Below are 24,135 nucleotides of genomic sequence, written 5' to 3'. Positions count from 1 at the left end.
AGGCTGGGGAGTAGGGAGAGTGGAAGCCGCGGCCCGTATAGGTTGGGTAGTGGGCGGCAGCGGGCTGACGGGGTAGGGTAGACGGGAAGAGGGGAGAAGACAGTCGCGAATGCCCAGCTGGCCCGCCGGGCGGCAGTCGAAGCCCTCGGATGAGCGGCAGGACGTGCGGCAGTGGGGGCGCGGGGCACCTGAGACTGGCCACGGGGCACAGTGGACGAGCGGTGCGGAGCACGGTCCAGGATGTGCACTCAGTTTTACTAATAAAACTGTGGCTACTGGTGAAGGGCTGTACTCATAAAACCTGGGGGAGCTCATGCCAGCCATGGCCGGAGTACTGTGACAAAAAATGCGACATTCAATCAATTGTGAATATCTCAATGAGTTTGACAGCTATGACTAAGATATTACCAGATATGGAACGGCAAATCACCATTTTTTCAGGCCGAAGACCCGGATAAACATCTAGGTAGGCCTGTGATCTAGGGCAAAGGTATACACCCTAATTAGGCTAAAATTGATGTATCCTGACATAGCCATCAATGATACTGATGTCCATCAAAAATCGTTCCACATTGATCACTTTATCTTGATGCCATCAATCCCATCATCAATACTATGATCTAACACCCAAAAATGAATAAAATGGTTTTTTAAAAAGTGTGACATTTGTGACCCTTGAGCCCTTCCCCAGGTTTTATGAGTATGGCCCTTCACCAGTAGCCACGTTTTTATTAGTATTCCTGAGTGAATGAGCTGCACGGTCGACATCCATCTTAGTGGCGTGAGACGCAGGCACAGGCGCGACAGGAGGAGGGGGAGCAGGTCCCTCAGCAGACGGTGGCTGACGTTGCTTCTTCGCACGGACACGCTTACGCATGAACCGTTTCCCAAGCGCAATAAGCGCTTCACCGATTTGCTGGTCGGTTCCCCGGATAGAGACCCGGCGCTCACCAGGCGCAGCGCGATCAGAGTACGCGCAGACTGAGCACCAGAAGTGTCATGAGCTTGGTGGAGACCCTTGCCGCCACGACCCACGATATGCCCGACAGCCGAGTCAGGCACCACAAGCGTACAAGAGAAGCGCGTGACAGTGTCGGGCGCAGTAGGGGGAAGGTTTCGGCAAGTGGTATGGAAGTGTGGGCCGCAGCGATGACGGCAGGGGTAGGGGCCGGGATTGTTGGAAGAACCCAGCGACTGCCGTCCCAGACACCGTGGAATGTAGGACCAGGGGAAGGGGGAGCAGGGGGTGGAGCAGGCGTACCATACTCAAGACGGTCGAGACGGTCGGTGAGGCGAGTAATTTCGCTCTGCAAGAGCAGGCAGTACGAATACAGGTCGACAGGGACGCCAGGAGTCGTCATTGGAGGAGAGAAGGCAAGCACAGTAGGGTGAGGACGAATATAGGAGATAGAGAGGATCAACTGGGGCTAGAAGAGTGCCAGAGTCGATGTAGAGGCTTTGGTATGCTGTCAGGGGATGAGGGTCCAGGTGCCTAGTTGATACCAAAGCCGGGGGAACAGCCCCACAGCCAACTACTTAAGTACAGGGCTATCTGCGCACGGACCAGTCACGTGATCAGTCACAGCTGTCACATCACATGCTCCCCTTACACATAGGCCCATCATCAGGTAATAGATGAGAGGTGAACATGTTGAAGAGTTAATATGGCCTGCCATGTGTGTTTGAAGATTCCAGGTACATACATACATACACATATACACATGCACATATATAGAAAAATTTGCAAAAAAAAAGTTTCCCAAAGATTGAATTTTTTATCCCACCTTTTGATCGCATCAGTGATCACATGACGCGAATCGTGGGAGCATATTACCCGATATGGCAGGAGGGGGGTCCCCCAGGGGTCGGAAAAAAACTTTCCGACCCTATATCCATGATTCGAGACTTGAACCCCCCTTGAGCCTGACTCTGCCTGAGAATGGATCAACACACCGACAATGTGGATGTTCGTCCCGGCAAAGCTCATAGTTTGATGCAACGAGTTGGAGAGTGGTCGTCGTATGCGTGTAAGGGCTAGTAAGGCTGCCTCGTGGCATCATCGTGTGCTGTATTATGATCTCACGTCGGTCCGCCAGCGGTCCGTCATCAGATTCCAGCCATCGGATTCCAGCCGGGTCAAGTTACATACTGCGACGCCACCGCTGGGGCCTGGGCAGTGCTAACCACTCTGGTCGTCCCTCGGTGGGCATCCGAGTCTGAGACTCCCTACTAGTACTATTGCCTCGAAATGAACCCGAATCCCATGGCAGCAGCTGCAGTCTTACGGGGTCTCGCCCTCCTCCTCCAAGGACCAGGTAAGAAGGATTATTATCCCGAGATCTCTTATTGACAACACTAAAGAATTGGATCGTAAGGCTTTGGAGAAGGGCATGTGGGAGAGGATGAAGGAGTTTGCTTCCCGCATTCCCGGCTCTGACAAGCGCTGGGATGAGGCTGAAGAGTGAGTGCTAGTGACCGGTGTTCAGCAGCTCTGACTCGGACCTTTACAAGGCAAGGCCTCTTAGATGTGGACAAAACGATCGAAATTGGAAAGGAGTATTGCCAGCGCAAGAAGATGCCCCTCACCGTGGAAGCTATCCTGGAGGTGCACGCCTACCGCGTGTCGGTCATCGAGCGCGGCCCCAACGCTGATTTGTCGGACGCCAACGCTGCAAACTTCCCGATACGCTAGACAGTTAAGTTACCGATTCATGTGTTTACTCTCGGAATCCAAACTGGGATGAGTTCCCTTTTGACCGATGAAGGATTTCCCTGCCGCATTCGCGTGCAACGTGACTGGGTCTTTTTGAGTTGGCGACACTTCCAGTTGGGGGAAGCGGCATGAGAAGACGTGTCGCCGCCGCGAACCACTGTCAGACGGTGTCAGTCGTGATTTCGACGAATGAGTTACTTAACCGCTACCATATGAATAACGCAGCTGATTACCCACTATTTTGCTCTAAGGGCGACTCGCGGCTCCGTCGAGCCATGGCGCAAGCGTTCCGACCAAGGCTGCCAGATGACAAAGGCGAGCTCAAAGCTGAGAAATTTCGCGCTCACGGCAGCAGCCAGCACCTCGCCGCCGACGAGACGCCCATCGTGGCAACTGTGGTGGCTTTCTTGGGTGAATCTCCCTAGGGTTTCAGGCAAAACGACGTTGTTTCGAGAGTTGATCATGGCCGTCTCCTGGCTCATCATCATCCAGCCGACGACGACAGTGCAACAGGTAATTAGCCGCCGCAGAATAGACTTGTGGTGTGAGTGTTCATTGACTGACCTGAGGACACACAAACAGTTGAGAAGGAGTCTGTTATGGCGCTTCGAAACTGGACCGTGCGACAGAATGCAATGGGAAGTGATGCTTTGCTTTACAATTATTATGTGAGTGGGGTGTGTAGAATGGAATATATAAAGGCTTTACGCCTGGTCTACGATGACGTCGCGCCCGTTAGAGCGGACAGAATGCCTCGACGGGTCCCGGCTGAGCGGTTTGCGCATGTCTTTAGTTTAATTTCAATAAAATCCAAAGAAAAATCGAGTTCACGCACCAAACGCGTCCTCCTCGTCTCGCCCCTCCCTTCCCCGCCCGAGACTGCCGTAATACTCCCGTATCCTCCGCCAGACGCTGTAGCCCATGCCCTCGTACATGTCAATGGCAACCTGGTTTTGGCAGCGCACAAAGAGGTCGACAAATGCGCCGGTATATACCGCGTCAGCAACCAGCTCGAGTAACGTGGTCAGTGACCGCGCCAGCCCGAGGCGGCGGTATTCGGGGGCAATGGTCAGCGCCGTGACGTGGCCGTGCCAGTCAGAGGAGGTGCCTTCGCGCCCGGCGTTGCCCATGACTAAGAAGTTCGGTGCAAAACACTCGAGGAGCAAAAAAGCTGCTCACCATAGCCCATGAGCCGCCCGCTCGGCGCGGCCTGCACGTAGCACAGGTCCGGCCACGTCGCGAGGTACTGCAAATAGAACCCCAGGTCGTACTACGCAGTTGTCAGCTAACAGCATCACCGACCAGCCAGGCGACACACCGTTTCGGTCCAGACATCCAAATTTCTGCGTCGCGTTAGTAGTAGCCCTCCCCGAAGTGGGTTGGACATACATATTGTTGAACCGGAACAGGTCGTCGACGTGCAGCGGGCGGAGGACACTCATGTGGGGCGGGAGGAAAGGGCAAGGAAAAAAATGTATGTCACGGAGCGGATCGGAGGCCACGCTCACGTGGCCGGCCGCCGGTACCCCATTCGGCAGAAGTATTGCCTGTTTGGGAGTGCTGATCGGAGATATATGAGTGAGCCAAGTTTTGTTGCGTCGAAGACGAAATGTGGGCTATGTGCCGCCGTCGTTGATGCTGCGTTGACCTCTCGAAACGACTTGAAGCGCCGCCAAGGTAGCAAGCACTTAGTGGTGGGCGCGGTCGCGTTACAGCATCAACCCGGCGCTAGCTTCATCTGATGGCGGACCAATGGCGGATCCGGACCGACGCGCGAATGACGTGTGAGCGATGATGCCACGACACCACGAGGCGGCCTTACACGCATACAACGACTCCTCCTACTCTCTTGCTCTTTGCATTGAACAATGAGCTTTGCTGGGACAAATATCCACATCGTTGGTATGTTGATCCATTCTCAGGCTGAGCCAAGCCACCGCCGCACCCGATTCAATGTTCCCAGGTGGTCACGGCGGCGGTGGCGGGGCGGGAACAGAAAGCGGCGGAGACGGGGGAACTGGTGGAGGAACAGCAATTACCGACAGCTTCAATATTCATTACCACGGAACATTGCCAGAGTGAGGTGTCACACCAAGTGGGAAAATGAACTGACACCCATTGCAGGGACATGGTCTCAGATAGTCAGTGTACTATATTCTGTATGATCTTTAAATTGTCTGAGGAATTTGACTACAGAACCATATCATGGGTGCTCTCGCCCATCTGATAACTTCACTGGGCGCACATATATTCTAGCACAACTGAAAGAATTCTTTGGAGAGACAAGTCAACAAAGCCCAAAGCTTGTGCTTCTATTTGGTCTAGGTGGCATAGGCAAAACACAGACTGCCCTCAAAGTTATTGCAGAATCCAGCTCAAGGTATGATGCAATAACTCTTCCTTTATATATTTATACCTCTCCAGATTCACAAACCAGTTCAAAATTGATGCAACCAATGAAAATACTATCGATACAGGATACAGAGAAATTGCTAGAATCAAGAATCAAGAAATTTCAGTCACAGCTGCACACACATGGCTGACAGGAAACACAGATGAATGGCTCATCCTCTTTGATAATGCTGATAATGTGGAGCTGAATCTCTGGGAGCACCTTCCCAAGTGTAATCATGGTAACATCCTAATTACATCTCGGAACCCAGAGCTAAGTGTATATACAAAGCAAAAGTCAATCAATGTATCTGGCCTGGCCCTAGATGAGGCCATTGATGTTATATGCTCTATTTCACAGATTAGTGACAGGGAAATAGCTGAGAAACTGGCAAAGGTAAATATTATCAATGTATAATATTCAATATAAAATTTAATTACATATGATAGGAGCTGCACTATTTCCCATTGGCACTAGCACAAGCTGCTGCCTTTATATCTCAATCTCAGAAGCTACATCAAAACCCATTAAAGTATCTTGAAATTTATAACAAAAACAAACAGAAGTACTGGAATCAAAGGGCAACTCAACAGGCCTGGGATTATAAGGATACAGTCTATACTACCTGGAGGGTCAGCTTTGACAACTTGCCTCCTACTGCTCAACACATGATGCAGGTGTGCTCTTTAATGCACAATAGTCAGATTACTGAGGCTATTTTTCAAAATGCATCAAAATATAAATGGACTGAGGCAGAGTGGAAGACTCGGATAGAAGAGCCAGAGCAGGTTCCACAGCCATTAGCCCTCATACTCAATCTTTTATCCCAGTTCTTGGATGAAGATGAGGAGTGGGATGAGCTGCTATTTGAAAAGATTATAAGAGATATAGAAGTCTACTCATTAATCAGTTTGAGGAATGATGGCTACTATATCCATCCCATGAGTGGACAAGATTAACACTGCCAAACCCAGAAGATTATAGAAGTATGGCAATGAACCTGTTGGGAATGTCAGCTGTTGGAACAGTCAATAGGACAGATCAGCTAGTATTAGCACAACATCTAAAAACAGTGATATTGAGGCCAGAGGTGATACTGGCACCATTTCAGATTCCTTGTCAGAAGATATATATGTCTGCTAGCTTTTTTTCCAATGCAGAGATCTTGGGACAAATCATTGTGGAGAGATTAACAAGGGACCGAGGCTTAAGGGATCCTAGCACAATATCTGCTCAACTCAATTTAGCTTTAGCTTTCTACCAACTGGGAAAATATACAGATGCTAAAGTAGTATATGAAGAGATTCTAGAGCAGCATATACATCTACTAGGGTTTGAGCATCTTCAGACTATTCAGCTCAGAAGCAACCTTGCATCAACATATCGCCAGCTTGGAAAATACAGAGAGGCTCAAAAACTGCAAGAACAAGTCCTAGAGCAGCGGATGAGATTACTAGGGCCCAAACATTTGAACACTATTCAGTCTAGATATGATCTTGCCTGGACATACCATCAGCTTGGCCAATATCAAGATGCCCAACAAATGCAAGAACAAGTTATAGAGCAGCGCATTAGTCTGCTAGGACTGGAACATCCAGATACTATTGACAAGCTTTCTCACTGGTGTGAGAAAGAACAAGAAAAGCAAGAGCCCTTCAAACTGCTCTAACTGCAACCAAAGGCTACAGCACAACCAGAGAGGGAGAAGAAGAGGAAAGACTTTGAACTCTGAGGGAAACTCTGCTGGGGGAAACTATATGATATGATATGGAAACTAAACTAAGAACACTCTTATATACTAACTAAACTAGGAGCTAGGAGAGAGGAACCAGGACCAGGAACAGGACGAGATGAACTAAAGGAGTCCGGAAGGACGGCCTATCCGGATCAATGCTGACTAATCGATGCTGATGAGCCTCCGAGGCTCATCACTATTTGGGCCAGAAATGATCTTGCATGGACATACCAACAGCTTGGCCAATATCAAAAAGCCCAAGATATACAAGAGCAGGTTCTTGAGCAGCGCATACGTCTGTTAGGATCTGAACATCCAGATACTATTTCAACTAGAAATGACCTTGCATCTACATGTTATCAGCTTGGCAAATATATGGAGGCACAAGAAATTCAAGAACAAGTCTTGGAACAGCATATACAGCTGCTAGGATCTGAACATCTAGATACCATCCAAGCTAAAAGTAATCTTGCATTAACAAAGTGTCAGCTTGGCAGATATCAAGAGGCCAAAGACATGCAAGAGCATGTTCTGGAGCAGCGCAAAAAGCTACTAGGGCTAGAACATCCAGTTACTACTTCAGCCAAATACAATCTTGCATGGACATATTGTCAGCTTGGGAGATATCAGGAGGCTAAAGAAATGCAAGAACAGGTTCTGGAGCAGCGTATAGCTCTGCTAGGCCCTGAACATCCAGATACTATTCGAGCTAGGAATGATCTTGCATGGACACTGAAGAAACAGGTTCTAAATCTATTCATGTATATAATTGTAATTGTCAAAAAAATATTCACTTATTCCTCTTATATTAAGCAGATGTTGTGTAAATGTATGCACATGTTTGGCACCGGCTTTAAAATTTATTTACTCTACACTTCCATTTTTGGAGTGACTGCTGTTATAACCCTGAATTGGTAAGAAAAGCTGTAAAATGTGACCAATCCTAATTAGGATGCAAAGCTGTAAGTGATATCGTACACCCAGTATTATAAACAAATTATATCTAAGGTTATTTAACATAATAACACTGAAGTGTGTACTAAGTAAGTATTCTCAAATTGCCTTCAAATTGCCCACTAATTAAGAAATAAGTATATAAAGTTTACTGACTTGGGTTAACGTTGCAATCTAGATATATTAGCAACAATAGTAGACCAGATATTTAAGAGGAGTCAAGACCATTGGGTATCTATATGCCATTCTGTAGTAAGTGGCAATGTTCTTAATCTGGGAATTCATGTTGTTCAAGCAATATTCAAAGTTGGAGCGTAGCCCCAGCCTTGTCTAGTATGATATATATCAGGGCCCTGGATCATATAAGTGAATATTTTTGGTCCCATTTTCATGCAAAAATTGGTCCAAAAAGAGCATTTGATCTGCCCTAAAACTGGGTGACAAAAACTAAGTCTATTGATTGCACCTATTTCTCATGTAAGCAGGCAAATCTGGGACAAATTCCTTTGAGTGCAAAGGTGTTTTTTTTTTGATATATTGATTTTAGGCATATAATTAATTGAAACAGGCTCCCGCAGTGAGTATATCAATAGAAAATTGAAGAAATCAAGCAAGTACTCCCTCAAATTTCCCCATCTGATTCTGATTCCGAGTCGGAAATGGCGCTACTTGAACTGCTCTCATGCTCAGCCGGATTCCAGTACTTATCCGTCCTCCATGCGTCCTTGGAAATTGTATCTGGTTGTCTGGGTGTGAAAAAACTTGATGTTTGGAAATGCTGCTCGACAAGCGTGTAGCAAGCCATCATCCTCTGGCGAAACGATCCTCACACGTTGCAGCAAGGACCCAGAACGCATGATAAAGGCTCGCAGGCGAGTAATAGCCTCTTCAACGCTCTCCGCTTCTGTCCCTGCCAGTGGATTTTCCGGTAATATTAATAACGCTCCTGAGATTTCTAGATTTCGTAGTCTGGGAACAGCGCGGAAGTGGGAAAGATAGTCAGCTTGCTCCTTGCTGCTGACGAGAGTCCCGCCTCCGGCGTGGCTGTGGAGCAACACAAGCGTATGGATACGCGGGAGGACGAATTCGAAGGGTGAGTGTGGGACACCTAGAGGATTGAAGGACTGGATGACAAGTTTACACCACTCGAGGCTCTCCGCAGCTGCAAGGACAGCAGCGCAAGTGGATAGTTCGGCATCAAAGAGGGTCACAGTCGTCAATTGATACCACGGAAGCGAAGTTGTGCGCAATAGGGATGTCCCATAAGTAGAGGAAGCGCAAACACGGGGCGGGGTCAAACGACACGGCAGCAGTGTTGTGCCAAGAAGATAAAAGATCAGGAGAGTCCCATCCAACAATATCGACATCTACGAGTGCAGGAGCGGCACCAGAGAGGCGTGCGACTTGAAAATGCCGGACATGAAAGTTGACGTATTCCCAGCGGTGACGATGCTTTGTCACCGTCTGAATAAGTTCGACGCGATCGACATCACTATTGACTGCAGTAGGCCCATCTGAGCTTGGCTTGAAATCAAATTTGAGAGAAAGAAGACTCGCGCCAGACCGTTGCAGCCACGTTGCTGCAAGCTCTGCGTCCGCTCTCTTGTGATCCATTTCGATCGCACGCCATACTGTAGCATTTTATTCAATTCGGCGGTCACGCGTCACACCGGCCTTAAAATGCCGAAATTTTTTCGGCGGTCACACTCGACAGCCTAGACGCCGAATTCCCTCGGCTGATGTACCATTTTTGGCTGGCGCGGCCCTGCGGGCCGCGCCGAAATCTGCCCAAAATTTTCGGCGGTCACACTTGGAGCCACCAGATGCCGAACATTTCATTTCGGCGCCGATGTCACACCGATTTCGGGCGCCGAATTGAATAAAATGCTACAGTAACGTAGGGCTGTTCAGCGCAATCGTCCGCCAGAGTTGACAAATACCAAGTAGGTATGTGGGCGAGCCGGGGCCGATGAGGGGTGGGCATTGAGGGTATGGAGGCAGGTAGCGGGTAAAAATTTCGACGACGATCTCGCTCGGCAATGTGAGCACTGGATATGTGTATTGTGCGAGTCGTTGACGAGGCGCGGCCATTTTTAGTCGTAGACCCGCTATATATTCTTCAGCTTTGTCTATTTTCTCTTGTAATTCACCCAGAAGAGCTCTATCCGCGGCACAGCTGGTCATCGCGGAAACCTGGAACCAAAGCAACTTGAATGGTCTCGGGTTAAAGTTTCGACTCTAAAATGAGGCTCTGGTAGTTTGTTAGCAAGATGAAGAGCGTTCTGATTCTCTTACAATGTTATAGTTCTCCTCGCCACGACCAACGTGGATCGGCAGTTGACGTCGGAAAGAGAGGATCGTTCTGGATCGTTTGATCACATGCTCGTGGAGTCGCCGCACTTTACTCTTCCACCATCTGCTCTTTCGCTGCAGCTGATGCTAAATGCTTGATACAATACTCTTCCCAGTGCATGCGTGACGCATGCCACTCAAAACCGCATGTCTTTGAGCGGCGACACGACTGATGAGGAGTTTTTTTCAAGTTCAAGGCCCGAGTGACAGACCGTGCTTGTCGCGTTCTTGTGAAGATTCCGTTGACTCGTATACGCGAGCGGCGGCTCGGAGGCATATGAAAGCTTGGAAGGAACTGTGGCTAACGGTGTGTCTAACGCCCATTGTGCTTGATCTCCCATGCTAACTCAACCTTAGGCCCCGTGAAGCTGCCATCAAGGGTTGTCCACGCCCGCCAAGAAATTGCCGGCGACCACCAACCCCAATGATTGTGTTGGAGGGTGGAAAAGATGCGCAAGAGGGTCCTTTAAGTCCTCCAACAAACGCGGTCCCTCAATCTGCAGCGGTTCCCCAGATATGCCCGACTTTTTAATTTTTTTTTCAAAATCGGGCCTTAAAAACCCATTTTGATTGACATCTTGATGGCTGATTTCCCACGCCCCTGGGCGAATTTGGACGGAAATTTTTATATGGGCGTGTAGCTCTCATCGATGCGCACAATTTCATGTAGTTTATAAGGCCAGAGAGCTACATTTGCGACCGAAATCAAGGAGATACGTCAAAAAAAATGGGTTTTTGATCGATTGGACAAGGCTTGCCATCAGCTTCTCGGGGCCTTCAACCTTGCGGAACGCTTAGACTATCGTCAGCCCACAGCAAAGTATATGCGCGGGTTAACCGACTCCGGGACGGGGACACTAGCGACTGTCAACCATCTCACCCACAACTCCCTTCAAAAGACGGGCCCCAGGCAGACTGAGCTATCAAGCAGATGTGTGACTCTTTTTTTGCACTGTATTTCCGCCACAGAACCCGTTTCTCCAGGTCTTTCGCCGACTGCCGGCCACCAAGTTGTCTTCTTCTTCTCAGTATTTTCAATGCTGTCAAACCCAAGATGTGTCATTTCTATCTATCCTCCCATACCGTTCACAAAAGCAGTTGCACATCTGGACACAAAGGTCACTGGAATCTCGACGTGCACAATTGGAAGTCCTTCGGCAATCTTCACCCATCTCATCTGTATCGCAAGTGCGACAGGTAACAGAGCTTGAGCCGCCGATCAGCGAAGGGACCCACAAGCCTCACTGCCACCAATGAAGGGCATCAGCAAGACGAGTCTACACACGCCCCCATCTCCAATCGAGGCTAGACATTGTCTGCATCCAACCTCCTTCGAGAACCGACCGTTCAGCGAAATGCCGATGCTTGTCTAACGAGACATCTTGAATCCCCAACACGGCCCCACAAACACTGCCAGCTGTCCATTTCCATCCGTCCCACGCCGCCAACTGGCCCAGGAGGGCACAATAGCGCTCTTGTCTCGTCTTCCAAGCGCGCATCCGCTAATTGTGTGCATGATTCCATGGCCTTGTCTGGCGCGGAGGGTATAAGACGGGCATTAACGAAGTTCTATTTCCGGCAAGTTCTCAACTAGTCCTTCCCGGCCTCTGCTTGAACACACGCAGAACACAGGCTCGCCGACTTCTCGGAAATCAACACTAGGCGACCACGACTCATACATATGACTACGGCTGCGGCATCCTCTTGCCTCCCCATCGCGAAGTCAACGCGCCTGTTTACGACTGCCGCCTCCTCCAGAGGCCACTCGCCCCCGCCAATGGCACCAATCGCCATTCCCGTTCTGGCTACCCCCAAGCCCGTCACCAAAAGCCGACCGAAGGATCTGCGGAAAGAGGTGCTGCTCAAGCAGTTCTACTACGACCTGGAGAAACAGGGACATGGAGACTCTTTCGAGTCCACCATGGTGCTGCCCACGGTCTCTCTACGGGTAACAAGGTGAGCATTTGCCCTTGGGGACTGCCAGCGAAGCTGACAATGTCGTGCAGCTCGCGACACGTCAAACGCCGACGAGCTCATCCCGACAAACACTGTGACTACCTCACCGCACACGCTGCTCGTCACGAAGCGGTAGCCTCACCAGAACAGGAGCATGCCTTGAGTGTGACCGTACCGGAAGCACGTGCCGAACGCATAATCCACGCGCGCATCGACCAACTGAAAGACCGTCTCCGCCGCGTCTACAGCGCGGCATGTTCTCTTCAGCAAGCTGCCCTCGTCCGTCGTCTCCCGCCGAACAGAGCGTGGCAAGACAGCAGGACGTACTTCACAAATGAATACCACGCGCTGAGTGACTTTGCTGTTGCGCGGGTCCCCGGCTGGGAGGCGGAGCTCGAGACGCTTCTCGATGCGGTTGGCCTACCGGCCTGGGATAGGGATGGGTGGCGCGCCAAAATGTGTTTGGTTATGAACTCGTGAGTCGCTCTGCATTTATCGCAGGGAGAATAAGTAACTGACCAGGAATTAGAATCCAGGTCATTGTCGCGGTGATGTAGCACTAGCACAGACAGTCTGTGGACTCCCCTGCATGAATTCTAGCATTATCATGACTTGTACACCTACTTATGTGGTTGGGAGTTAGTCCCATTCGTCTATTTTCATTAGTGCTGTCCAAGGATACGATACGGCCGATATATTTTGAATATATCGGTCAAAATACGGATACGATATGCAATTTCAGTGCGCGTATCGTATCGTATCGGTTTGATGGGAGATCATTGGTGTGGAAATCATCCATATTGAGGCTCACCTGTTTCTGCTAGCTTCTGGGAGCAGTTCTGCATACTAAACTGCCCTTTAGAGGTGAGTGGGACCTTTGATGGTGTAGTTTAATGTTGGCAATATGGATACGATACTGTCAGGGGAACCTCCCTTTCGGCCCGGAGACGCGCCCGATTCCGGTCCGACTCCGGTTCCGACTCCGGTCCGGCCCTCCATCTCGCCCGCACAATCACCGATCCGTCAACGCCCTCCCGATGGTCGCCCTGGGACCTCGCCTGCGACGCCGCCCAAGCCTTCTGTGCCCGACAGCGGCAGCTACGGACAAGCAGTATATAGTCAGCTACCTAGCAGGCGAACCCTTAGAGTTTCTTCTCTTTGGATCCTCCCCTGCTAGGTCAGCTTCATTTGTATTCGCTTACCAATGTTCACGCCTTTGGATCCTCCCCTGCTAGGACCTTGATCTCAGGCCTCCGGGGTTGCCCTTACAGCAGAAGAAACTCTCTACGGGATCAACCGGACAAGATTGCCAGGTTCGGCGCTGACTCAGGCTCGGAGTACGAGTCCGTTCCGCCCTCGTCACCGCCCCTGCCACTTGTCCCCTCCTCCTCTACTCCTGTGGTCCCCGCACCCGTCATGCCGTCCAGAGTCACTCCTACCGCAGACGCCCGGCTGGACTCACTCGAGGCGAAAATCGATAGCCTAACTGAGGCCCTTGCTTTACTCACCAACCAGGCTTCCGCTGCCGCTGCCGCCGCTAATAATGCTGGCGGACCCCAAACACCATCACCGGAGACGTCGATTCCGACTCCGACTCCGGTCCAGGGCGACTCCGAAGCCCTTTTTGGCGACATCAACCTCGCCTCAAAATTGGTCTTGGGACCAAACCCCCCGTTCACCTTCAACGGCGACCGGAAACGCGGCCGCGCGTTCCTCTACGCGGTCCGCACCTACGCCCGCCTTGCCCCTGAGGCCTTCGTGGTCAACGGAGAGGCGAGCGAGGAAAAGGCTGTCCGCTATGCCATGTTATTTATGGCAGAAGGACCCGCTCAGCAATGGGCGGAGCGCCACGGAAGCAAAGCCCCGTTTCCGTTTCCGTCCTGGGGCTCGTTCGTTTCCGAGTTTCGACTCCGGTTCGTCGAGGAGAATGAGCAAGATCACGCTCTCTCCAAGCTAGAGACTTCCGCCTATCACATGGGTACAAAGGATGTCTACCAGTACACCGACGACTTCGAGGACCTGATGGACCTCGCCGGATTCGAAGACGCGCTGGTCAAGGTGACCAAGTTCCGCCACGGACTTGACCCCCTGATCAATAACGGAATCACGTCCTCGAACGACCCCCCGGACCTCCGGGATTACCTTAGCTGGCGCACCCGGGCCTTCCGTCAATACAAGGCCCTGGTCCGGGCCAAGCTGATCAAGTCAGCCGCCCCCAAGACGCCTGGCGGTTTGATTCGGACTCCGTTTCCGGTCAACCGCATCCCGGCTCCGGCCCCTTTCCGCCCGGTGGCTCCGGTCGTGCCACCCGCGGCCCGTGCCCCCGCTCCGGCGCCTCCAGCTCCCATCCCTATGGAGTTGGATCGCACCAGGGCTCGGGGTGCCCCTCGTCGCGCCTGCTTCAGGTGCGGCGACCCAAACCATCTCGCCCGGGATTGCCCCCTCCCCGCCGATGTCCGCTCGATGGACATCCTCGACGAGGTGATCCAACAACTCGGTGACGAGATGTTAGCGGAGTTGATCGCCCGCTACACGGACACAGCTGCCCTGCCGGAGACGGCAGCGGAGTCGATGGCCGGAGAGGATTTTGTCCCCCGCGACGAGTGACTGGTGTGCCCTCGTTCGCGTCTATAAATCGTTTTGCCTCCTTGTATGATCAATGCAGTTCCTTGCCCTACAATGAGCCCGAAACGAAAGACACACCCTCTCCTGCCCCCACCTCGACTCTGTCTCCGACTCCGCCCGCAACTCCGGTCATCGTCCTTCGCCGCCTCACTGCCTGGGAAAAGAAACTGCCCAAGCAGTACACCATTGCTGCTGCCCCTGGGGCGAACTCCCTCCACCTCCCGTTGGAGCTTGAGTCCACCACCAGCGCACTGAAGCTCTCACTCTCTGGGCTTGTCGACTGTGGTGCCACCTCCGACTTCATTGACACGAACTATGTTGCTCGGAATGGCATTCCGGTCCACACCCTCGATCAGCCGATTCCGGTTTTCAATGTCGATGGCACCCCCAATGACGCTGGCTCCATCAAACAGATCGCGGACTTGGTCCTGCGCTACAAGGGCCATGCCGAACGAGTTCAGCTGGCCGTCACCCATCTTGGCAAGCAAGACCTCATCCTGGGGTATTCCTGGTTGCGGAAACATAACCCAGAGATCAATTGGGAAACCAAGGAGGTCAAGATGACACGGTGCCCCCCAATTGCTCCACCTGCTGTGAGGAAGAGCGGGTCGAACGGACCGAGTTGCGGCGACTCCGGTCGCTTCAGAAGCGTCTCCGCTCCGGCCCGTTCCCCTCGGTCTGCGCCATGGACCTTTCTGGGTCTGATGACGGAGACGATTCCGTCTCCGGTGACGACTCCGGCCTGCCTGATCTGACGCCGGACTCCGACGACGACGATGACGATGGTCAGCTTGAATATGGTGACCGCATCTTCTACATCTCGTTCCGCCCCTCGGAGGAGATACGCGCTGGCAGTACTGTCTCGCAACGCCTGGCCGAAGCCTTCGCCAGGAACTCCGCCCCTCCGCCCTCCGAGATCCCGGACTGGGCTAAGGAGTTCCAGGACGTCTTCAACAAGGAGTCCTTCGACACGCTACCGGGGCGGAGAGCCTGGGACCACGCCATTGAACTCGTCCCCGACGCTAAGCCCACCAACTGCAAGGTGTACCCCATCTCGCCCCTCGAGCAACGCGAGGCTCGACGTTTCATCGAGGAAGGGCTTTCGACGGGCCGGATTCGCCCTCCAAGTCTCCGATGGCGTCTCCGGTCTCCTTCGTCAAGAAGAAGGACGGCGGACTCCGCTTCGTCCAGGACTACCGTGCTCTCAACGTGATGACTGTCAAAAACCGGTACCCCCTTCCGCTGATCAACGACCTCATCAACCGGCTCAAAGGCGCTCGTTACTTCACCAAACTCGGCGTCCGTTGGGGCTTCAACAACGTCCGGATCAAGGAAGGTGACGAGTGGAAAGCGGCTTTCCGGACTAACCGAGGCCTGTTCGAGCCCTTGGTGATGTATTTCGGCCTGACAAACTCTCCCTGACGTTCCAAACGATGATGAATGACATTTTCCAGGACCTCATCCTCTCCGGAGACGTCATGATCTACCTTGACGACATCCTGATCGCCCATTCCGACCTCCGGAAACACCGGCAGATTGTCCAGGAGGTCTTACGGCGACTCCGGGAGCACAAGTTGTACCTTCGAGCGGAGAAGTGCGACTTTGAAAAATCGTCAATCGAGTACCTCGGAGTCATCATCTCCCACAACCACGTTGAAATGGACCCCGTCAAGGTCGCAGGCGTCTCCGCTTGGCCGACTCCGGAAAACAAGAAGGACATTCAGCAGTTCCTTGGGTTTGCTAACTTCTACCGCAGGTTCATTCGGGACTTCTCGACCCTTGCGCGCCCTCTTTTCGTGCTCACCAAGAAGGACCAGCAGTGGACTTGGGGCGAAGCGGAGGCCTCCGCGTTCCAAGCGATCAAGGACGCGGTCACCTCGGAACCGGTCCTGGCGATTCCGGACGATACACGGCCTTTCCGACTCGAGGCGGACAGCTCTGATTATGCGACGGGGGTGGTTCTTTCACAATCCGCCCCGGACGGGAAGTGGCACCCTGTAGCATTCTATTCCAAAAGCTTAAATGATGTCCAGCGCAACTACGAAATCCACGACAAGGAGATGCTCGCGATCATCCGCGCACTCGAGGAGTATAGACACTTCCTCGAGGGCGCCGCGCACCCTGTAGAGATTTGGACTGACCATAAGAATTTGGAGTACTTCAGGAAGACGCAGCACCTCAACCGGAGACAGGCCCGGTGGTCTCTGTACCTCTCCCGGTTCGACTTCACGCTGCACCACAAGCCTGGCCGCGATATGGGTCGGCCTGACGCCCTCTCCCGGAGACCCGACCACGGAGTCGATTCCGACAACTCCGATGTCGTCCTTCTGCGGCCTGAACTCTTCCACGTCCGCGCACTCAAGGGCGTTTCCGTTTCCGGTCCCGGCTCTGAACTCCTCCGCGACATCCGTGATGCCCTCTCCAGTGAGCCTGACCTGGAGGAGCCCGTCGCACTAGCGGCCCGGCAACTTCTTAAGGTTCAAGGTCAAGCTCGAGGCCCCCGCTCCTCACGTTCTGACGAATGGGCCGTCTCCGGCGGTCTTCTCCATTTCCGAGGAAAGATCGTCGTACCAAAGGACAAGGACCTCCGGAGACGCATCATCGAGCTCTGCCATGACACCCGAGTCGCCGGACACGCAGGTCGTTTCAAGACCCTGGAGTTGGTCTCCCGGAACTACTGGTGGCCTCAGATGTCTCGCCATATCGGCCGGTATGTTGCGACCTGTGACTTGTGCTGTCGCACCAAGGCACTCCGGAGACTGCCCCACGGAGAACTGCACCCCACGGAAACGCCCCCGGAACGCTGGCATACCGTCTCCGTCGACTTCATCGTAGAGCTTCCCGAAGCCCATGGGTACGACGCGATCATGGTCGTCGTTGACACCCTCGGAAAGCGCGCCCACTTCTCGGAGTGTCATACGACGGTCGATGCAGTAGGGGCAGCCCGCCTCTACTACCGGAATGTCTGGCGGCACCACGGGACTCCGGAGAAGTACGTCTCCGACCGCGGCTCGCAGTTCATCGCGGACTTCACCCGAGAACTCTGGCGTCTAATAGGCATCAAGCCCGCCACGTCCACCGCGTACCACCCGCAGACAGACGGTCAGACAGAGCACGTCAACCAGGAGCTGGAGCAGTACTTGCGGATCTTCACCAACTACCAGCAGGTTCACTCCTCCACGCAGCAGGTCCCCTTCATGACGGACACGGGACGGCTCCCGCGCATGGGCTTCGAACCCGGAGTCCGTTCCGCCATGGAGTCAGTGAACGAGTTCCGCGACCGGATCGCCACTGGTGTTGCTGAAGCCAAGGCCGCGCTCACTAAGGCCAAAGAGGAGTACAAGCGCTACTACGACCGGAGACGGACTCCGTCTCCGGAGTTTAAGGTTGGCGACCGTGTCTGGCTGGATGCCTCTGACATCAGGACGACTCGCCCCTCGGAAAAGTTCTCCCATCGCCGCCTTGGACCGTTCAAGATAGTCGCGGAGATCAGCAAAGGTGCCTACAAGCTCGACCTCCCTCCGCGCTATTCGAAGCTCCGCCCGGTCTTCCCCGTCGTCAAGCTCGAGCTCGCCCAGGACGACCCCTTCGACGGACGCCCCGGCTACGACCAACCCCCTCCGGACCTCGAGGACGGAGTCCCGGAGTGGGAAGTAGAGGAAATCCTGGACGCAAGGGTGAGGTATAAACGGCTGAACTACTTTGTCAGATGGAAAGGCTACGACGCATCGCACGACCAATGGGTCCGCTTCGACCGCGTCTTTGCCCCGGAGAAAATTGCGGAGTTCTATCGTAAGTACCCTGGCAAGCCACGACACATCGCCTCCGCGACCTTTGACTCGATTCCGTTCCGGTCTATGCGTCGGGACGCCGCATTCAAAGGGGGGGGTGATGTCAGGGGAACCTCCCTTTCGGCCCGGAGACGCGCCCGATTCCGGTCCGACTCCGGTTCCGACTCCGGTCCGGCCCTCCATCTCGCCCGCACAATCACCGATCCGTCAACGCCCTCCCGATGGTCGCCCTGGGACCTCGCCTGCGACGCCGCCCAAGCCTTCTGTGCCCGACAGCGGCAGCTACGGACAAGCAGTATATAGTCAGCTACCTAGCAGGCGGACCCTTAGAGTTTCTTCTCTTTGGATCCTCCCCTGCTAGGTCAGCTTCATTTGTATTCGCTTACCAATGTTCACGCCTTTGGATCCTCCCCTGCTAGGACCTTGATCTCAGGCCTCCGGGGTTGCCCTTACAGATACGCGGTTGGAGCTGCCGATACGATACGATACCGATAAAATACGATACGCCAAATGGCGTATCGTATCTGTATTTGGCCAGCACTAATTTTCATCGTTCTCTATCAATGCTCCACAGAATGTTGAGGTTCAAAAGCATCGTATAGAACACTTAGAGACTCGACGGCGTGTTGATATTTCGTCCTTTTTCACAAGCGAAAATCGAGATGAAAACACGCGGGGCGGAGGGAACAGAACTTAATTAACCTATCATCAAATTATAATTACTAGAACTATCATGCATCCAATAACCAGAACCTCCAACCGATAACGCTCATTTCTAGTCCAGTAGCTCTCCGATGGAGGCATATACTGTATTACAAACAAACAAACAACCAATCTTCCCAAAACAAACTGCGTTCTGCGCGGTAATCTATGATATGTAATAGGACAGGACCTGATCTTCGCATGTAGCGTCCTCATAACTTGCACTTTTTTTTACTTAGACTAATCCCACTTGTCGACCTTCATCGTTCCCTGCTCCATCAACTGAATATGCATCTATAAAGACATCAGAATTCTTGGCTTCGGGACAACGCCTGAGCAACAAACCTTGAATGCATTCTAGACAACGACAGATTAGAGAGTAACGCGCAAACAAAGAAAAGGTGACGCACCCGCAGCATATGAGGCTCATGTCCCCGTCCAGCAGCAATGCATTCGTGTAAAGACCGTTCATAGTACTGCACCAAGTCAGACGATGATTTCCCAGGAAAGCACAGCACTAACATCCATAAGCATGTCGCGGTAATCCGGATGAGCGCAGTTCTTGATAATAATGGGAGCTCGCTCGCGGGGAGACAGTCCTCGTAGGTCTGCGAGACCTTGTTCCGTCACAACAACATCAAGATCATGCTCTGGCTCCAAGTCAGCTTCATTCAGGGCACGACAGGCCACGCACCAGTTTGGTCGATATGCGAAGCAAATGGTACGATGCAGGAGATGCCAGTGGGGTCGGATTTTGTCGGTCGACTACAGTTTTGGATCAGAAAGCCCGTCGGTATGAACGATGTGACAGAACCCACCTTGACGGAGTATGCATGATGGAGAGTTTGGCGTTGCGCAAGAAGTCGGCAGAACCACCTAGGCCGTTGAGCATTCGGGAGCCCAGAGCGCAAGTCGAATTAGCATGCGCATACTATGAAGCTTATGTCAGCGGGGAAAAAGAGAAAAAAGAGGAAATTTCTCCAAACTCACGATGTCCACTTCTAGAGGAGTATTCATTGCGATGACACCAAGACGCCTAATAATTTCGGGAGCGTTGGCAACTTGTTGTGAGCGTAGGAGTAGTCGGTCTTTGTAGTCGGCCCAATCTGCATCCACAAATAAGCTCCACTAACTTGTTCCAGTGCTTGGTTGTACTTACGAGCGTAAAAGTGGTCGAACCTGTTGTGTGATGAGTGGAATAAGCTTTCTATGAAGGCGAAGACTGACCCTTCCGCGCTGAACTTGATCGAAGTAGCAGTTGCGAAATCCAGCTTGCCAGAGTCGAAGAACTTCAGGAATGTATCTGGTTTATCATATCGTCGGTTTGCAGCTTCATCCAGCTCAAACAAATCCGACCTTGAAGAACTTCCGTCCACACCATGACGTTGTCAAACGGCCCAGCAGCAAGACCACCGATAATGGAGTTGGCTACGTTTCCAATACCGGACTGCAATGGGAGGAGGGAGCGAGGAAGACGTCCAGCATCGACCTCAGACGAGAGGAATTCAATGAGGTGGCCTGCAATCGCGCGGGACTCTTCATTCTGACAAGACTGTGAGCAAGTCTGAATTTGGAAGTAAAAAAATGTACCTCTGGCGCATTGGGGCCGGTATTATCAGGTAAATGAGATTCAACGATGGCGACGACACGGTCGGGGTCGATGGCAATTGCTGTTTTGCCGATTCTGTCTTCAGGATGGCTAACGAGCTGGGAGGCGGTATCAGAATAGCGCGACGGGCAGCGAATCGGATTCTTTTACGTAGGGCTGTCGGTTTGGCGGAACGAAAGACTGGGAAATATCGTGGAGGCCTTCGAGGTTTGGCAGATGGGTGTTAACTTCCTGTGAATGCGTTAGATATAGTCCAGGGAAAAGAAGCGCCGCACGATGATGATCTTCTCAGCGCACTCGAGAATCTCCGGCGTTGCTCCAACGGAAGCACCTTGGCGACTCTTAGCATGCCCACTGCCACGTCGACAATGCTCACCTGGAACAATATGGCCGTCTTCTGTAATGGCTGTAGCTTCGACAATGGCCCAGTTGAGGTGTTTCTTGGGGTCTCCATGAGTCTTACGGAGACTGTAATACCCATAAGTGAGGTCCTGCGGGAACACTGTCAAGAAATGAATGAGTAGAATTGAGGTCAAAGCATAGCCCGTACTCGACAAGTGTTTGTCTGCGAACTCGATTCGTCCACTGTTGATGCCTTTGGCAATCTCTTTGCCGACTTGGTGGGGGTAGCGGCGGGCAATCCTACCAACGTGAGCGTTCGCCAGCGTGAGCGGAAAGACATACATGTCGAGCTTGGCCCAACGCTCTTCAATTTCTGGACCCACTGATGCGCCAACAAAGAGATTGAAGCGTTTTTGAGACTGCAGATTGTTGGCCTCGACATAGTCTGCAATTGCCTGGACGACATGAGAAAAGGCGGAGTCGAACGGCAGCAACACGCACCGCTGGGACTGATTTGGGGTATCCGACACCGGTGAACCCGCTCCATGCTATCTAAAGACAATTTGAGAACTGGAGGGAGGAGGAACAGGGCGACAACAGCGCACATAATCGTCATCCTAGAACCCGGTTCAGTCTTATACTTTAGAAAGACAACTAATGAGCTCACCCGGAATAGCGGAGCAAGATCCTTGGGGTCTGCTAGCTTCTCCAGAAATGCTGGTCGCCTTACACGGTCGCGGAGGACAGAGGAGGCCGTAGACGGTCGAAAATTGATGTTTCTCGTGAGAGCAGTTCGACGCATGATGGGGAAGAAGGAAGCGTAGAACTTCCCTCGCGCCTTATAAAGGGCTCGCGGGAAGTGGGCCGGAGGAACATCCTTCTAACGAAGGACTGGGCGCGATTGAGCGACGGTCTAGAGTCAAGTTGGGATCGATGACATAAGCATCGCTTCTCTTCCGGGAAGTTCACGCTTCAAGATAACTGACCAGGCGTAATAGGGTCTCATTGCAGAAAACATGGGTTGATCGAAGCTTTAGAGACCCTCCTATAACCCAAACGCTTGACTTTACTTAAAAGGGTCATCGACCCTTCCCCTCTCACACAAATGGCCGCCCGCCGACAACAAGACCGCGATAGGCTTCCTGTCGTTGAGACCGAGCTTGCCCGGCTGGAACTCCAGATTAGCAGGCTGCGAATTGAGCGCAGTGGAATCAAGCGTCGCCTGGAGAGTTACATATACCCAGTCCAAAACCTTCCCAACGAAATCGTATCAGAAATCTTCATCAACCTCATTCCTCCCTATCCCGAATGCCCACCTCTCTTCGGTCAGCAATCACCGACACGCCTCCTGCGTATTTGTCATGCCTGGCGAGAGATTGCGCTTCACACACCCCAACTTTGGCGCGCCATAGATTGTCAAGGGCCACCACCCCGGTACCGTCTCCGGCCAAACCAGACGGTACCCGATGCTGCCACAACTCTCGCGGAAATTAACACTTGGTTGGGCCGTTCTGCTTCCTGCGGCTTGTCGCTCTCCTTCGATCCTCAACCTGACGAGAATCCTGAATACCAAACTGATGTCATGAAGCTGCTACGACTCCACCAGCATCGCTGGGAATTTCTTACTATGACCAGCGTCGCGGCAGTCGAATCGAACGAAACCCCTCTTGCACTCGCTGGGCCACTTCCCCTGCTTCGAGAGCTCTGGGCCTTTCATAGTGTCGCGGTCTCCGCGGCCCCTTCGAATGCTCCAATGCTCAGATCTTTATTCCTCAGTATTCCGCGATTCCCAGATACTTTTGCGATGGGACCCAACAATATTCAATGGGCTCAGTTCACCAGCTTGAACCTGAACCATGCTATCGAGGATTGTCTTCCGATTCTTCGTGATGCTGTCAATCTTCGACACTTTTATGTGCACCTAGAGCGGGAAAAAACCATCCTCCCAGCAGCCCTTCATCTCCCTCCTCGACTCGAAACCTTCATTCTGGTCTTTGATGCCAATCCAGGATCCCTCCCCCTTGCACCCGGTTACCTCCAGAAAATCGTGGGTCCCGCACTCAAACGCGTACACATCCATGCTGTCTTCCTGCAGCCCAACCCCATGGACGTGATAAATGCGTTTCTCCGCAACTCCCAGTGCCCGCTGCAACATCTGCAGTTCATGGGACAGTCCAAGCCTTTCGTGATTTTGGCGGAAGAGCTGCGAGTTCTGCTGCCACATATTCCGAAGATTACCAAAGTCAGCGGACCACCAGAGCCTGTAATCGGACAATCGATGGATCAGTACTTTGACCGAATAACTCTCCCATACTAGTCGAAGTTCGGCAACTTCCAAAACAACTGCTGTACTATTCAAATAGTCATATTACTCGTACAGAATCGGTACTCAGCAACTGATTTTTTTTAAATGGCACGGGCACGTGCGCTGTCACGGTCTGGAAATGATCGTGACCCTCATACTCCTAACATAACCACACCAACTCAAAAGACTTTAGCTTAACTCGACCGCAAGTGGACTCGGTCTGTGCCAACCACCGACATGGCGCCTCATCCACTCGTAAACGGCATACCAAACACCGAGAAGTTTGTCTCAACCGCAGCCAATCGAGCAGCCGACCGCGCTCGGCTGCACGCAATTGACGAAGAAACGGATAATGTACTCCGGAGACTGGAAGCACTGCGCTCCGAACGCGTAGAAGTCACACAGCGACTGGCAGTCTATCGATACCCCTTCCTGACGCTCGCGAACGAAATCATTCTCGAAATAATGAAGCAATACCTCCCCCCATATCCGGAATGTCCTCCTTTGCTTGGTGACGGGTCTCCGACCATTCTGACCCAAGTTTGTCGCCGGTGGCGGGAGGTCGCACATTCCACCGGCGACCTTTGGCGGGCGATTCAGCTTCCGGAATGCCCGCCAGGCATGTCTGCTGGACCACAATTGCTGGAGATCGTGATGGA

At 52.5% G+C, this 24,135-nt stretch overlaps 6 protein-coding genes across 6 annotated transcripts; 3 read left to right on the top strand and 3 right to left on the bottom strand.

Annotated features, from left to right (window-relative positions):
* Nucleotides 1-965: 965 nt before the first annotated feature.
* On the bottom strand, nt 966-1,361 carry MIND_01108500 (uncharacterized protein; the record flags this gene model as incomplete). Its single annotated transcript, XM_037367651.1, has 1 exon — nt 966-1,361. One exon carries the CDS (start codon nt 1,359-1,361, stop codon nt 966-968), a length of 396 nt encoding a protein of 131 aa, XP_037217045.1.
* An 887-nt stretch (nt 1,362-2,248) lies between these two features.
* On the top strand, nt 2,249-2,692 carry MIND_01108400 (uncharacterized protein; the record flags this gene model as incomplete). The annotated part of the gene is made up of 3 exons (XM_037367650.1): nt 2,249-2,315; nt 2,362-2,461; nt 2,512-2,692. 3 exons carry the CDS (start codon nt 2,249-2,251, stop codon nt 2,690-2,692), a joined length of 348 nt encoding a protein of 115 aa, XP_037217044.1.
* Nucleotides 2,693-3,417: 725 nt separating this feature from the next.
* On the bottom strand, nt 3,418-4,170 carry MIND_01108300 (N-acetyltransferase; the record flags this gene model as incomplete). The annotated part of the gene is made up of 5 exons (XM_037367649.1): nt 4,103-4,170; nt 4,032-4,056; nt 3,893-3,983; nt 3,549-3,845; nt 3,418-3,500 (listed from the first exon to the last, which is right to left on the bottom strand). The coding sequence occupies exons 1-5, from the start codon at nt 4,153-4,155 to the stop codon at nt 3,418-3,420; spliced, it is 549 nt and encodes a 182-aa protein (XP_037217043.1). The 5' UTR covers nt 4,156-4,170.
* Nucleotides 4,171-11,827: 7,657 nt separating this feature from the next.
* On the top strand, nt 11,828-12,659 carry MIND_01108200 (uncharacterized protein; the record flags this gene model as incomplete). The annotated part of the gene is made up of 3 exons (XM_037367648.1): nt 11,828-12,102; nt 12,153-12,578; nt 12,632-12,659. 3 exons carry the CDS (start codon nt 11,828-11,830, stop codon nt 12,657-12,659), a joined length of 729 nt encoding a protein of 242 aa, XP_037217042.1.
* A 6,801-nt stretch (nt 12,660-19,460) lies between these two features.
* On the bottom strand, nt 19,461-21,973 carry MIND_01108100 (Acyl-CoA carboxylate CoA-transferase; the record flags this gene model as incomplete). Its single annotated transcript, XM_037367647.1, has 19 exons — nt 19,461-19,514; nt 19,566-19,577; nt 19,631-19,696; nt 19,743-19,870; nt 19,915-19,985; nt 20,039-20,151; nt 20,211-20,326; nt 20,380-20,399; nt 20,448-20,523; nt 20,577-20,763; nt 20,811-20,927; nt 20,980-21,060; nt 21,105-21,160; nt 21,206-21,331; nt 21,380-21,471; nt 21,514-21,626; nt 21,673-21,723; nt 21,777-21,788; nt 21,839-21,973. 19 exons carry the CDS (start codon nt 21,971-21,973, stop codon nt 19,461-19,463), a joined length of 1,626 nt encoding a protein of 541 aa, XP_037217041.1.
* A 303-nt stretch (nt 21,974-22,276) lies between these two features.
* MIND_01108000 (F-box domain-containing protein) lies at nt 22,277-23,488 on the top strand (the record flags this gene model as incomplete). Its single annotated transcript, XM_037367646.1, has 1 exon — nt 22,277-23,488. One exon carries the CDS (start codon nt 22,277-22,279, stop codon nt 23,486-23,488), a length of 1,212 nt encoding a protein of 403 aa, XP_037217040.1.
* Nucleotides 23,489-24,135: the final 647 nt, after the last annotated feature.

This window comes from Mycena indigotica (genome assembly GCF_014461135.1).
Source record: "Mycena indigotica strain 171206Taipei chromosome Unknown Mind.scaff0009, whole genome shotgun sequence".
NCBI lineage: Eukaryota > Fungi > Basidiomycota > Agaricomycetes > Agaricales > Mycenaceae > Mycena > Mycena indigotica.
Note: the sequence above shows the minus strand (reverse complement) of the source record. Positions and strands in the feature narration are given on the sequence as shown.